The sequence below is a fragment of the Brachyhypopomus gauderio genome, chromosome 3, assembly GCF_052324685.1.
Source record: "Brachyhypopomus gauderio isolate BG-103 chromosome 3, BGAUD_0.2, whole genome shotgun sequence".
Classification (NCBI taxonomy): domain Eukaryota; kingdom Metazoa; phylum Chordata; class Actinopteri; order Gymnotiformes; family Hypopomidae; genus Brachyhypopomus; species Brachyhypopomus gauderio.
The window spans coordinates 38,680,520-38,694,138 of NC_135213.1; the positions used below are offsets into that span (position 1 = coordinate 38,680,520).

General features: G+C 46.4%; 2 protein-coding genes across 8 annotated transcripts in view; both read left to right on the forward strand.

Annotated features, from left to right (window-relative positions):
• LOC143509467 (voltage-dependent N-type calcium channel subunit alpha-1B-like) overlaps window positions 1-6,382 on the forward strand; it is a 61,002-nt gene extending 54,620 nt beyond the window's left edge. Inside the window, exons 37-40 of the mRNA XM_076998215.1 lie at window positions 1,269-1,307; window positions 1,915-2,134; window positions 3,432-3,655; window positions 4,867-6,382. Of these exons, the coding sequence (XP_076854330.1) occupies window positions 1,269-1,307; window positions 1,915-2,134; window positions 3,432-3,655; window positions 4,867-5,391 (1,008 nt within the window). The 3' untranslated portion in view covers window positions 5,392-6,382. The remainder of the gene's footprint in view (window positions 1-1,268; window positions 1,308-1,914; window positions 2,135-3,431; window positions 3,656-4,866) is intronic.
• A 2,381-nt stretch (window positions 6,383-8,763) lies between these two features.
• Window positions 8,764-13,619, forward strand: part of LOC143509468 (uncharacterized) — a 57,618-nt gene continuing 52,762 nt past the window's right edge. For all 7 annotated transcript variants that reach the window (XR_013129679.1, XM_076998216.1, XM_076998219.1 and 4 more), the window contains exon 1: window positions 8,764-9,043. Coding sequence is in view for 6 of the 7 variants with exons in the window: in XM_076998216.1 (XP_076854331.1) it covers window positions 8,938-9,043 (106 nt within the window). In the remaining variant the exon portion in view is untranslated. The remainder of the gene's footprint in view (window positions 9,044-13,619) is intronic.

Sequence of the window (13,619 nt, forward strand, 5' to 3'; positions counted from 1 at the left end):
TGAGTTGCATGTATGTATGAAAGGTGCTATACAAATAAAGATTACTATTATTATTATTATTAAGAGAAGAGTGCAAACACACCACTACTCCTCCTGTTGCCTCACTGAATAGACAAATACGATGTTGGACAAAAGTGCTTCAGTTCCTTGAGCCACGAATATGGGATAGATGGCCTTTCAAAGGCAGGAGGCAAAGCACCGTATTCTAGGAGCAGTTTTTGGGAACGTCTCTTTGGTAATGGCCAGAGAGGTTTATTTTACAGGTTGCCACCGTTGGGCCCTTGAGCCAAAACCCTTGATGCATTGCTCAATCCAGTTAGTGTGGTGCAGGGTCTGTAGCGCTGGTCCCAGTCGTGATTAAAGGGACGGTTGTGTCAGGAAAGGCACCTGGAGGAAAACTCAGATCAAAAATGACTTGATCAGTCTTGATCTGCTGTGGTGACCCATGAAGGAAGCAGCTGAAAGTAAAAACCAAAATCAAAAAGACAATCACAGCCTCGTGTTCACACCCTGTGGATGGAGCAGGATTCTTGGATCCTCCTCTAACAGGTCATATTAGACTGTACAGCAGATCTAAGACGTGTTCAGATGCTGCGCTTCTCCCAGAACATGAAGAATCACGCAGGACCCAGTTACACAGCGCCAGGTGAGCGGTGGACTCTGGGAAGCCTCTCTGCCTCTTGGCTGGTCCCCCACTGTCCCCGTGTCCTCTGTGCACATGCGGTGTAATGAGCCATGAACACACCTCCAACACGCTGTTTCTTCCATCTCTCTCCCAAAATGGATTCCTAACCCAAGGCTCATCTCAGCTATGTGGCCACAGTGTCAGTAATGGACAGTTGTCTACGAGGCTTTAACACCTGCTCCACCCGTTGAAATCCCTCTGAGCCCACCCAGGGAACGCCCCTTCCCACCTCTGAGCCCCTCCCCTTGGCTCTCATCGGCCCAGTGCCAGAATGCAGTTTGGCTTCAGCAGACGCTGCTCAGAATGGTCCATATATTCAGGGTGTTTCGTTTGTACTGGACAAAGATCACAGGACCGGGAGCCAAACCTAAGGCAGCAGGAAACGCAGTGACGTTAGCCTGTAGCATATCTCTGTGTAGCACTGAAATGTAGCACTTACATACTCCCAGTGTAGAAACCGAACTGAGATGATTTAGAAGTGAAATATTCTAATTTGCAGTGAATTGGTAACTTTGCCAGTAACGTTGATGTCATTTTTTTTGTCTTTTTTTCTTACGCCTCTTCTGACTTGCCACGTTGACAGAGGAGTCACTCACGTCACTCCCCAGGGACCCTGCTGGCAGTACGTCCTGTTTGACCGCTTACAGTCCAGAAGAACGAAAACACACCGATAGCTTCACTTCATCTGCTGCTCTGTTTACTGGTTGCTGTTTTAAACATGGGCTCAAATTACAAGCAGCACGTTAACCCCATCATTATGAGGATTTGCCCCTACAGACAGGTCGTCTGGGGTAAAACATGGCATGAAAGAGACATGCCGGGTACCATGTCTCAGAGAGGACACCATACTCTTAGTCACACCTGAATCCTCAAACACAACCACTTAAACACAGTAGCTCATAGGAACCTGTTGTTAAATGCTAAGCCCAAAATGCTGGTAGGGGTTTAAAGTGAGGCTGAATCAGAAGGTTCTGGAGCAGGTGTTGCAGGTGTAACACTTAGGTACTACACCCTTAATACTGTGATACTGTGGTTTTCTTTGGGAGTGTTACTGTAATTAGTATTTATTATATGTGACTGAGTTTAGCTAGTGTTAAAGGTATGAAAGGAGAAATTAGTGACTATTTTATGATCTCATCTGCAGAGGGCAGTATTGAGGTACTCAATATTAAGACTATTCTATGGTGCTATTGTGTTTTGATATTTATTTGTTGATTTTCCTTCTGTAGCCTATTCCTGACTCTCCTATGAGGCGGTCTGCGTCCACCTTTGGAGCACAGTGTCCTCAGGAGGTCAACTTGAACGAGTACGCTCTGGAGAGGCCAGTTCAGGAGCGACCACACCACCACCACCACCATCATCATCATCGCTGCCACCACCGCAGAGACAGGGACAAGAAGCAGAGGTCACTCGACAGGTCACCGACAGGCCATCCCTCTAGCACTGGAGGTCAGTGACACACAGACACACACGTGCACACACACTCAAGCCAACCCAGACTTCAGATACTTTTCACTAGATCACTGGGCTTCTCCACTCTCTAGACACTCCATCTTGTTGTGATATTGCAGACCAACTGGGTGAGGTATTCCACGGTCATCTTTACTTGGTACAGGTGGAAGCTGAGATGGAACAAATCCGTGAGCTGTCTGGACGTTGCACAGACGCTCTGGTTTGGAATCGTAGCGGGTCAGAGGTTCAAATACTTTGTGAGCCATTTGGGGTTAAGCACCTTGCCCACTGTGACATTAGACCCTGGTGGCCTCTGGTACTGTGTCAAACGGCGCTCGCTGCCCTGACCTGGATTTGAACCAGCAACCCTTCGGTCCGCAGGGAGGAACCTGACGCACGCTCGGTCGTGCTGCTCCCCGGCTGGATCGCGGTGTAGGCGGCCGGCCCGGCGGACGTGGGTTGTGTGGTGGGCATGTTTGGGGCAGCTGGCATCCATTACCCCCAGATGAAAGGGGCTGGAACCAGGCTGCAGCCCCAGAGAGCTGCTAATTTATGGCTCCTCTCTCAGCAGGCCAGCCAGGCACGCAGGGGCAGCAGGCAAGAGCCCCGCTGGAAGAAAGGAGCGAGTATGCTGTGTAAAGAATGCGGAGTCCTGGGGGGGGGGGACCAGCACTCCCGCAAATCTTGCAGTTTGGACTGGGTTTGGGATAGAGGAATGTTGATCTATAGGGAGAATGTTCACTCATGGTTCTTTGTTTCAGATCTGAGTGTTTCAAGACTTTCAGGAGCTACAGTTGCTTGCTGTTATGATTATTACATTGATTCATATAAAGACAGACAACTATGATTCATATAAAGATCGTTTTAAAGTGGGACGTAGCTTATGTATTTCCAAATCATAGCTTATTCCAGTAAATGCTTTTTTGGCATAAATGCTGAATATGTGTGTAAAAATGTTACAAAAATACTAACATACAACGATATCTGGAGAATGTCTTGCTGTGTGTTTAAAATGCTAGATTTAAAATGCTATTTTGAAACCTCTGTGTGACAAAGACTTGAAAGTCTCTTGGTTCAGGGTTCATGAACTCTAGATGTTATCTTGCATAGCGAATAAAGAAATGCTTATTATTACCAAGAACTCTGTGGGACACGACTTGTTTGTGTGTCCTAATTACAGTCAACACTGAATCAATATTTGGACACAGCTGATATCATCGCTGCACTACCATATGACAGCTGTACTGTGATTCCTTTCAACTCAACTGCTCAGACGGTCTGGACTTGTTCTCAGGCACAGCAGCCGACCCCGGGGGCTCACAGGACGGGGGGTCACAGGACGGGGGGCACGACCGTGGTCGCTCCCACGAGAGGAAGCATCATTCGTCCACGGTGGAAAAGCAGCGCTACTACTCGTGCGACCGCTATGGCAACCGAGATCACTGTGCTGCCAAACCAGGCCCGGCGAGTTGTACCACCTCACCTGGAGAAGCTCCAGACGCCTCCTTCAGCAAGCAGGTGGGATGGGGGGGGCATACGGCACCTGGGCAGGTTCTAAGAGCTGGAGACCCGGGAGAGGCTTACACTGAACATACAAGAACACAGATCATACACTTATCTCACACACACACACACACACACACACACACACACACACACACACACACACACACACACACACACACACACACACACACACACACACATAATGATTTGAGTGAGGTTGACCAGCTCCATCTATAAATCTTAGTTAGATAGGACAAGGCAGTTTGTCTCAGCCAAATTATGAGTGGTACGTCTGATAACACCTAGCTTACGGGGGGTGGGGGGGTATTCTGAACGGATTCCACTTCATACGTTAGATACAAAAGTAGTGGTGTGGTGGTGACTCTGAATATAGTAAACTAGGGTAGTCGATGTTCTAGCCACGTCCTGCTGGTTTGGCATGGGTGAGTCTCTCTCAGCTGCGCTACCGATGCCTACCTGATTTCTGTATGTTCTCCAGAGATCTGTTGGGTAGTGTTGGGTAGTGAAACACACACTCTGTTGTGTTATGTTCTCCTGAGATGTGTTGGGTAGTGAAACACACACTCTGTAGACAGCACGGTGGACTCTGTTCTGTTATCTCTGCCTTTAGTACAGTCACTCATGGCCTTTCACTTCTCTTTCTACTCTTCTCTTCTTCACCATTTCTCTGTGCATTTCATCCATCCTTCTTTTTTTCTCGTTGTTCTCTCGGCACTGTCCTCCTGTGTCTTCGTCCTTTGTGTCTGTGTCCTGTGTCTCTCCCTTCTGTTCTCTCTCATACATATTAATGTTCCTTTCCTCTCCTCCTTCCTTCTTCTCCTCCCTTCCCATTCCTACCCCACCCCCTCCCCCTCTGCCCCGCCTCCTGCCCCACCCTCTCCCCCTCTGCCCCGCCTCCTGACCCACCCACCTCTCCCCCTCTGCCCCGCCTCCTGCCCCACCCACCTCTCCCCCTCTGCCCCGCCTCCTGCCCCACCCACCTCTCCCCCTCTGCCCCGCCTCCTGCCCCACCCACCTCTCCCCCTCTGCCCCGCCTCCTGCCCCACCCACCTCTCCCCCTCTGCCCCGCCTCCTGCCCCACCCACCTCTCCCCCTCTCTTCCTCCCTGCCATCCCTGATGTGCCCCTATTCCTCCAAAACCTTTTTTACATGTTACCCTCATTGTTTTATTGTTTTGATTTGCTTGTTCAATTTTCACCTAGGGCAGTGGTTGGGCTAAAGGAAGCCCGATATTGTTGACCTCAGGGGCGAGCACGCCCACCCGAGGGCGTAGGCAGTTGCCCCAGACGCCCCTAACCCCACGTCCTGCGGTGGAATACAGGACTGCCAACTCCTCCCCTGTGTCTTTCATGGGTGCCCAGGCCATGCTGCCCCCCCCGAATCCTGGAAGGCTGAGCCGCGGGCTCTCCGAGCACAACGCCCTCCTACACACCGGCTCTGGCACCAGCTCGCCCTCCCCCGTCACCCGGATCAGCTCCGAGCCGTTCCTGGGCCCACCGGACAGGCGCGTGAGCCCGCGCTGCGACCTCTTCCAGGAGGCGCCGAGCCCACAGGCCGGCCTCTCGCCCTGGACCGCCACGCCGCAGATAGTGACCCTCTCATCCCCAACGCAGCACACCTTTCACGGGATGCCCAACGGCTACCATGTCCTGGCCATCCCCACGGGACTCAACGGGGGCAGGACCCAGAACTTCTACCCTGAGGCAGAGGAAGATGAATGGTGCTAGTATGGCTTTAATACACACACACACACACACACACACACACACACACACACTTTCAGACATGGATCCTCTGCTGATAATTTTCAGTGTATTTTTATTTATTTGTTTATTTTGTGAAATTCTGATGAGTTTTATCATCTCTTGTTTCATGGATGGTGTATGTCACTTGCGTGTGTATCTGGACATGCTTTCGTTTTATAAATTCACAGGGGAGAGAAAATGTAGGAGCACACCAGACAGATAACACTCATCCCAGACTGCAGTTTGCTGCATTTGAATCAGTCCAACTGGACTCTGTGGCATTTGGACTTTTGTCAAAAGCACCAACAGTTCTGGTGTGGAAATGTAGGGGGTTTACTTGCCCTTCATAAGCACCTCTCCGAGAGGAAGATTACCGCCGTCTGAATGACGGCAAAACAGGCGATGAAAGCGTGTGTGATCTAGAAGAGCAGAGACCCACTGAGCTCTGCTGCCCATAACGTCGTGTAGCACCGTACCTCCTGTAGACCAACCACCAGATACTCTCTGAATGCAGATTCCCATGAAAGTCTGGGCTTGCTATGAAACGGGCAACATTTGCTGTTTTGTGCGGTTCCCTTCTCAACCGAAATGGACCGTTGTGGTGAGCTGTAGGTGTGTCACACGCACCCAGATGTACCTTCCACTGTCCATGCTGCTGTAGGCCGCTCCTACCATATATCACTGTGTGTGTGTGAGAAAACGTCACAGAGAACGGCAAAATCTCAAATGCCGTTTCTTTTGTATGAAACAGTCGCAGATCTTTTATCTATTCATTACGTGCATCTTTTTTTTTTTGTATTATACTGTAAAGATATGATGTGTTCTGTGTAACTTGCTTGCTGTGTCTCCATGCTGCCAGGTACAGCGTTTCTTAAAGACTCCTTCAGCCGCTCTTTCGAAGTGCCTAACCTTTTGAATCTACCGTCGTAATGATGTGACCTCAAACTTTTTTAGGGCATCAATGCGTGTGTGAGAGGGGGCCGCGTTGGTCGGGGGGGGGGGGGGGGGGGGGGGTGCGTGGCACAGTAAGGTGTCTTTGACTGTAGGCCTTAAGTGGGATGAAAATAAACCACATATTTATCGTTTTTATATTTTATATTTATATTTTAAGTTTTTGATTGGAAATGGCAGTATGAGATTATTTTATTTTTATTTCTCAATTCCTTTGGGATGATCCCTTTGGATATCTGTTGTTGGAGGAGAGAGAGGGTTCAAAATGTGAGGTTGAAATATACAAACCTAAGTTGTCCTGTAAGTCTAAAGGGGGGGGAAGATGTAATTTCAGGTTATGAAATTCCATGTTTTCCAGATTGGCTGGGTTACAGGAGGAGATGAAAACAGTCGTGGTGTATATTGTCCCTTTGTTGTCTGCTTTTGATCTTGCAAGATGGTGTTTGGAGACACAGGGGAGGGTGAAGGTTGTGGGAGTTGGAGAACCACACACCCAGGTTTTCTGGGACCTGAGAGTGGTATGATGAAGTCCTGAGGTGAGAGGTGAAAGGTGAAAGGTACTGCCCCCCCAGGAACTTCCCCTTGTCTCCTCTCCACACCCCTGCCTCTTGGTCACCCAGCTGCTGGTTCAGATAATAACGACTCACTTTCGCCCAGCCTGTAACATCAGAAGCGTTCAGCTGTGTTAGCGGCGGATTGGAAGTGTAAGAATAGTACTGGGAGTGTTTTCGGAAGCTGTCCGGGAGGGAAGAGAAACTGGAACAAAATGAAAGACTAACTGGGATCTTCATCTCACCCGGAAGGCAGATGATGAGAAACCCTGAAGAACTCAGCAAGCGGAAGGTTTCTCGTCGCACCAAGGACAGAACACCACCACTGTCTTCTGTAGCACTGCAGAACTTAGTCTCAATTTAGCTGCTCAGCATGCAGTATGTAGGGGTAGGGGGGGGGGGGTGTACTATAACGCATTAGCCATCAAAATGGCAGAACTTTACTGCAAATGACTTTTTGACTTTTGTTTTAGTAGGGCTATGCAATGAGAAGACACTTTAAAAAAACTAAAAAAAAAACAAACAAACAAAAAACAAACAAACAAAAAAAAACAACATACTTCGATCATTCTGTAGCTTTACTCGCGTATCCAGATTCACTCTTCCGCATGATAGTGACCAAATCTTTTCTCGAAAAAAAAAGATTAAAAAAATGCATAAATGCATAAAGGCACAATGATTACAGATTACAGAAGCAGAAATAAGTGACATGTCTTTGAGGAGAAAACAGAGCTACAATGTTATATATCTGCATGCGTTAGACGTACACACTGACATTAGGAGAGGAGTGTGTAGAGGATGAGGGACGTTTTACACGCGCACTGCTTCATGCGGCGCTTCACTCAACCGCAGTACCGAAACTCTTCCGCCATCTCAGAGCGGCTGCTTGGTTCGCGTCAACGTGTGGAACTATTTCTTTGCACTTCTAACACATCCCCTGTCCTTTGGCATGTTGCCGTCGGTGTTACCACACATGTACTTCACATATACTCCACGTAATCCATAACCGCAGTTTCATTATTATTTGAGAGAAAATTATTCCATTCAGCCCTTAAACCGTCCAAAATTTGTTGCCAAATCCTGAAATTCTCCATATCCAGTTCAATGTGGCTGTTCTCTTTTGCAAAAAAAAAATGTCTGCATGGTCTGATAATGTATGTGCATGTTGACCTACACATTGTTTAACTTCGTACTTTTTGATACCATGTATTCTTTCTTTGTTTTGATTTTTAAATGATCTTTGATATGAATTAGGGGGGTTGTTGAGGAAAAACACTTTCTATATAAACAGTATTGAACATTGTGAAGAGCTCCGCAAACCCCTTTATTTGGGTCTCGCCACTAGTTCGTTGCCTGATTTCTGTTCATTGGCCAGACTTTGAATTCTGCAGTTGTTTCTACTTTAACATTTTGTATGAAGCAAAGTCCTTGAATTAAAAAACGAAATCACACTTTTGGACTTTTCTCTGACTGTGCTATACTCTGTATTACTGTCTTATATATTTGTTTTTTGTTACTGTCCATACTGTCTTTCTAACAGGATGATGGTGTTTACATTTAGATAAATGTGCCTTTAGGCTGAAGTCAGTCACCATTCTCTTGTCTGTAATGTGTAGTCCGAATCTGTATTCGGTTATAAGGGATATGTGTAAGCCTCAAACACGAAGTGGCAGTATTGATCATAAATACGTAAAGATTAGTTATCTTATCTGACTTATCTGAGCATATTTTGGGTTTAGATAAGCACCGTGTTGAAGTAACATGACTGGTTGTCTATGAAGTGGGCGTGTGTGTGTTGGGATGATGGAACACGCACTTGCCCAGTTCAAGTGTAAAGACGTTGTAGACCATCTGCAGATGCCAAACCCATACTTGTTTTAGCACTCTGTTTTACTACTGACACAGCAAAATGACTCACTTAAATGAACATTTTGTTCAATTAGCAAATTAGTCAAGTTCGTAAATGTTTTAATTCTAGTTTTCTGTGTAACTGCCACACCAATCGCCTCAGAGCAACCTGGAAATAATGTCGCTTATAAAGATATGTTTAAGTTTATCCTTGGCTCTAAGCATTTGCGTTAATGCGTTTCGTTCGGATTCGACTGAAATTGGATCAGCGACGCTTGCAGCAGGTAAGATCTCAGTAAGATCTCTAACCTCAGCAGAAAGGATTTCATTTCACGTGTGTTTTGTTTTTTTAGATAAAGATTTAGACATAAAAGATCCTGCATGGTCTGTTTTTGACACTCTTTCACAACACATTTATGAAGAGTGATAATTTCTAAAATAGGCTACTTTAGTACTCTTTGTAATTTGATCTCTGCATAGAGAAAACGTTCCTGAGTTGTGTCGCTGCTGAAGTGTAATACCTCAGCTCGTCTGACGGGGTCGCTGTCTCCTCGTTCAAAAACTCCAGAACATAGAGTAAAAGTCCTGACATTTCTAATTTTGATGTTTTGAGCCTGCATGAATGCAGTTTTTTTCCCCGTTTTCTTCATAATTTGAAAGTTTGGCTGTTCTTGCTGTTAAAATGTCAAGGGAAGATGTTAGACTATGGAAAGCGTTTTTTGTTTAAATCTACGAATTGTGAAGAAATGTAAAACACGTGTGCACACCCACACACATTCGGCACAGCCAAAGGCTTTGAGAGATGTATGCAATTTGGGAAATGAAAAATTGCTCATTTTCGTCAGTGAATAGGACCATCTGCATCACAGTCCTCTACAACCACTGTAAAGACACGGCCATTTAATAAAAACTGGCACAGTCACTCTACATCACTTTACATTAGAGACCCCCTCCCCGATACCCAGATACCCTTCCTCTTGTTTGACCTAGAAGAGTTGTTTTGTCTCCAGAACATGTTTTAAGTTGAAGTCATTGGATTAAGCAAAGATTTAGAAACCTCTGAAAATGGTCATATTCTTCACGTTTTTCCCCTGTGGTTTTCCGCAGTTTCAGTATGACATAATTGTCCCCGTCCTTAAATGATGTCCATGTGTGCAGGGAGATACTGCCCTAATTGATCTTGGGCTTCATCAAGTTCTCATGGGCTCCATCCCAGCCAGCTGCCCATGTGAGCCGAGACCGCCTTGTGTCCAGATGGTGCGCAGCAATAGGAATCTTGGGCTTTATGGATTAAACCTGAAGTTCTGCTGAACCCATTAGATTTTATTGCTGGGTGGAGGGAATACTGTGGTTTAAATGATTCAATAGAACTTCTTTTACTTAGTAGCCTACAGTTGATTGGGGTTGGATGTTGTCTCTCTGTCACCTCCTTAAACTGAAATCATTCAGTGGCCTTACATGTTTTAATCAACTGGGCTACATGGTTTACTTTAAATCCTTACAGTCTGTATCGTCCTTAAATGTTCATCAAGAACTTTGCACACTGTTGCTACAGATTGTGGATTATGTCATCCAAAACTGTGCAATGTAAACTGAGCTTTGTATAAATATTTGCAAGGCTTGTGCTGCTTACAAGAGCTGAGGAATTTTATAACTAAGGGATGTTTTGCGTAATTAAGTGTGAGAAAACGCAAGATGGTTTCAACCACTGCATCCATCCCAAACACATCCAACCAAGGCTGCCAGAGTTGGTTGTAGCTGTCAGCAGGCCAAAACTGTAAGCACATGGGTCAGGATTGCTAGAACTCTGTCCATGTATGTCATATAGGACTTGCATTTTTTAAATAACAGTGCATGTGTAAAGACCAACTGTTTTCTCCACTTTTTACAAAAAAAGAAGGTTGATCTAATGTCCATGTAGTCAGGGATGAATCAGTCTCACAAGCATCTTTAGATACATACGCACAGATGTGCAAGGACACACTATACACAAAATATTCCAAAATATTCTTCTGTCAATGCAAGAAAGATTATGCAATAACTAATGAATAAAAGTGCTACATAAACAACAACAAAAACGTACCCTGCATCTCCAGACAGTTGCAAATACTCAATATTAAAGCTAAATCAATAAGGAAATATAAAACTTATAACTAAAAATTTCTGTCTCACCTTTTTTCTTGATTTGATGGAAAACCAGCTACCAGACATGACCTGTGTGATGTAGATGCCCTGAGGATTGTGGTCTAAAGCCCTTTACTGACTCTAGCATTTAATATATACTGGGATCTTTGCTCACTACACAAGTCTGGCCTGGCATATTCCCTATTCTGCATACACCCGCTCAGTGTATGGTGTTTGTGGTGGTGTGCCACCTACAGGGAGGTTAGGGTCCATTTGTCCAGATTCTGGTTTGCCAATCTTTTAATTTTGATCAAAGGACTGACTTTTTGTCTACCAGGCTCCTTGTGTTGCCAGACATGTGTCTGCGATGTCATAGCAGACATAATTAATGTTGTCCCTGACTGATAATCATAATTCTGTGCAGTCAGGGTAGAATGAACAGCTTAGTCCTATGTCTGGAGATCATTATGGTCAGACAAGTGTGCGCTGTCTGGGACACAGTCCTGTAGCCCTGTAGTATTGTAGTCTGGGACACAGCCCTGTAGTCCTGTAGTCTGGAACACAGCCCTGTAGTCCTGTAGTCTGGAACACAGCCCTGTAGTCCTGTAGTCTGGGACACAGCCCTGTAGTCCTGTAGTCTGGGACACAGCCCTGTAGCCCTGTAGTCCTGTAGTCTGGGACACAGCCCTGTAGCCCTGTAGTCCTGTAGTCTTTGACACAGCCCCGTAGTACTGTTGTCTTTCACACAGCCCTGTAATCTGAAACACAGTCCTGTAGCCCTGTAGTCTGGGACACAGCCCTGTAGCCCTGTAGCCCTGTAGTCTGGGACACAGCCCTGTAGTCCTGTAGTCTTTGACACAGCCCTGTAGCCCTGTAGTCTTTGACACAGCCCCGTAGTACTGTTGTCTTTCACACAGCCCTGTAGTCCTGTAGTCTGAAACACAGTCCTGTAGTCTGGGACACAGCCCTGTAGCCCTGTAGTCCTGTAGTCTTTGACACAGCCCTGTAGTCCTATAGTCTGGGACACAGCCCTGTAGCCCTGTAGTCTGAGACACAGCCCTGTAGCCCTGTAGTCTGAGACACAGCCCTGTAGCCCTGTAGTCTTTGACACAGCCCCGTAGTACTGTTGTCTTTCACACAGCCCTGTAGTCCTATAGTCTGGGACACAGCCCTGTAGCCCTGTAGTCTGAGACACAGCCCTGTAGGTTGGGTCTGATTTGCTGTGATCTCTAGACCCTGTGTTGTTTCTTATGTTAGCTGAGGACTGGGAACTTGAAGCTGCCATAACACAGAGTGGAAGTAAAGTTTGGAAGCCAGTGCTACAGGAAGCACTTTGGAGCTACATTTGTTCACACCGCTGACCAATAATCAAGAGCTGTGTTAATCCTCAGAATAAACGATAGAACATATGGAGTGGGAATTCATCATTGGCACCACATCTTGGTCCAAGACTAAGATTAACTCATCCAGGTCTGAGAGAGTATCTCTACTCTGGAATCTTGCTCTGTTCCTCCTGCCCGTGATGTGCATGAACTAATGATGTGGAGCAGCTCTAGAGTATCTGGAAATTTCCTGGTTTGTCAACCGAAACCCTCCGTTCCTGCCGCCCTGTCTTTTAGACCCGGCCCTGACGCCAGTTACCGGGCCCTGGCAGCCGCGCCCTGATTGGTGGGATCTTCTCTTAAAGGTCCACTGTCCTCCTGAGCGCGCCCCTGCCCACGCTCCAAGAGCAACATTTGGCAGTGCTTTAGACTGCGGTAGAAGAGACAGGAGCTCTCCTGTTAGCGCTGAAAAAAGGAACCTGAGAGAGAGAGAGAGAGAGAGAGAGAGAGAGTCTCCCACACACCATCCCATACGCTGTTATTGGCTCTCTCCTTGTCTCTGTCAAGGGACCCCACCAAGGTCCCAGTGGTCACACTTCATTTATTTGATCATGAGGCTTGGTTATATAAGTATTGCTTTCTCTTAAGAGGAAAGTACAACATCTTTATTGTGAATCCTTTGACCCGAGTTTGTCCCAGTCAAGCAGCTATGTAGTACACACTGTCTGGATAGAGGGCCATTTTAAAAGGCATTTTGAAGAAACTGTTATTAGTGGGAAGTGTAGTTCACGCACAGGGGAATCTTATTTAAAGGAAATTACACTTTCAGACACTAATCCCGGCTCATAAAACGGATGTAGTCATTACCTGCTGGACGCTTGGAGAGCTTATTGTGTGTGATATTGGAAGAAATGTAACGGAGAAGCCTGGATCATCTCGGGCCGACACAGAGGCACAATCCTTACTAATCCCACCGAGGATTCACTGGTACGGTACAGGACCAACACAGGTCAGGGGGCAATGCAGCAGACATGCTGTCATAGTGAAGCAATCCAACCCAGTTCTGGAACTGTTAAATGTACACATCCCCAAAGGGGGGGGGGGGGGGGGGGGGGGGCAGGGGGTGGGGGTCAGTGTCAACATTGCATATCAAGTCCTGTCAAACATTTTAAAAGATTTTGCAATCTTCAAACGTCCTGCCATCATGTCAGACTTGTAAGACTCCACTCGCGGACAGACACAATGCAGACGCTTCATTCGGTTACATTTTTAGAGCACTGCTTTATAATGACATATTTGTGCTAACACTGGACAGAGTGTTAAATATAAGTTATATAAGGTAGGGTGGTGGATCTTTTAGTGTTCTTTTAGTGTTGGTCAAGAAACACACTTGGTCTTAGTGAAGCGTTTGTGC